The sequence below is a fragment of the Suricata suricatta genome, chromosome 7 (assembly GCF_006229205.1).
Source record: "Suricata suricatta isolate VVHF042 chromosome 7, meerkat_22Aug2017_6uvM2_HiC, whole genome shotgun sequence".
NCBI classification, from domain to species: Eukaryota; Metazoa; Chordata; class Mammalia; order Carnivora; family Herpestidae; genus Suricata; species Suricata suricatta.
Genome location: NC_043706.1, coordinates 786,556 through 787,722, shown reverse-complemented (window position 1 = coordinate 787,722; position 1,167 = coordinate 786,556). Strand labels below are relative to the sequence as shown.

Genomic DNA, 1,167 nt, shown 5'->3' with positions numbered 1-1,167 from the left:
TTATGCTGAGTGAAATAAGTCAGGCAGAGAAGTGTGGGAAGTTCCTGAAGAGACGATGAGCGAGATGCAATGACCTTTCCAAAGGCTTCCAGCAGCTAATGGAAACAGGGACATTCTGGGAATGTGACCACACTCCTCCCTCCTTAATGGAAGCATGAACGGTAGAGAGGCTGGGCACCGTCATCACAGATTGGTCCCGGAAAGACCGGGTACAGAAAAGGAATGGTCCCAGGGAACCTGGGCACCATGGACGTCCCTGAAAGAGATGGAAACAGACCAAGAGCTGAGGGCCAATGGAAAACTTTATTAGGAACATTATCTTATTTTATACCCTCCTAGCAAGCCTGGAAAGCATAGTAAAAGTTTAGCCAGCAGTAAGTGTTTAATCAGAACAATAGAGACAGTTACAAGTCTGCAGAAAAGGAACAGCTTGCAACTGCGTGTGGGTAGATCTCTGGTGCAACAGCTTCTTGTCACACTTGGTTGATGACCAGGAAGGCTCTGTCCTGCACGACCTCCTGGGACTTCATCAAGTCCCTTGTTCCCAGCATTCTGGGAGAAATCCGATAAGGATGTTTCATACACAAGGACAGTGCTTGAAAACTGAGGTCCAATGCCCTATTTCCCAACAGAGAAGGACAGATACCATATGTTTTCACTCATAAGTGTAACAGGAGAAACTTAACAGAGGACCATGGGGGAGAGGAAAGGAAAAAATAGTTGGGGAGAAGGAGGGAGGCCAACCATGAGAGACTCTTGAATACTGAGAACAAACTGAGGGCTGATGGAGTGGGGGAGCAGAGAAAGGGGGTCATGGGCATGGAGGAGGGCACTTGTTGGTTATATGGAAACCAACTTGACAGTAAACTATAAGAAAAAGAAAAGGTAAGGATAGAAGGAACGTACCACAACATCATAAAAGCCATATATGAAACACCCACAGCTAGTATCATCCTCAATGGGGAAAAGCTGAGAGCTTTTCTCCTAAGATCAAGAACATGACAGGGAGGTCTACTCTAACCACTGTTGTATTGGAAGTCCTCACCTCAGCAATCAGACAACACAAAGACATAAAAGACACCTGAACCACCAAGGAGCAAGTTAAACATTCACTCTTTGCAGATGACCTGATACTCTATGTGGAAATTCTGAAAGATTCTACAAAAA

The 1,167-nt window shown here is 45.3% G+C and overlaps 1 protein-coding gene across 1 annotated transcript in view; it reads right to left on the bottom strand.

Annotated features, from left to right (window-relative positions):
- The window catches only part of LOC115296439 (olfactory receptor 2J3-like), an 11,813-nt gene that overhangs the window by 6,391 nt on the left and 4,255 nt on the right, over positions 1 to 1,167 (bottom strand). Inside the window, exon 2 of the mRNA XM_029944898.1 lies at positions 1,128 to 1,135. Within this exon, the coding sequence (XP_029800758.1) occupies positions 1,128 to 1,135 (8 nt within the window). The remainder of the gene's footprint in view (positions 1 to 1,127; positions 1,136 to 1,167) is intronic.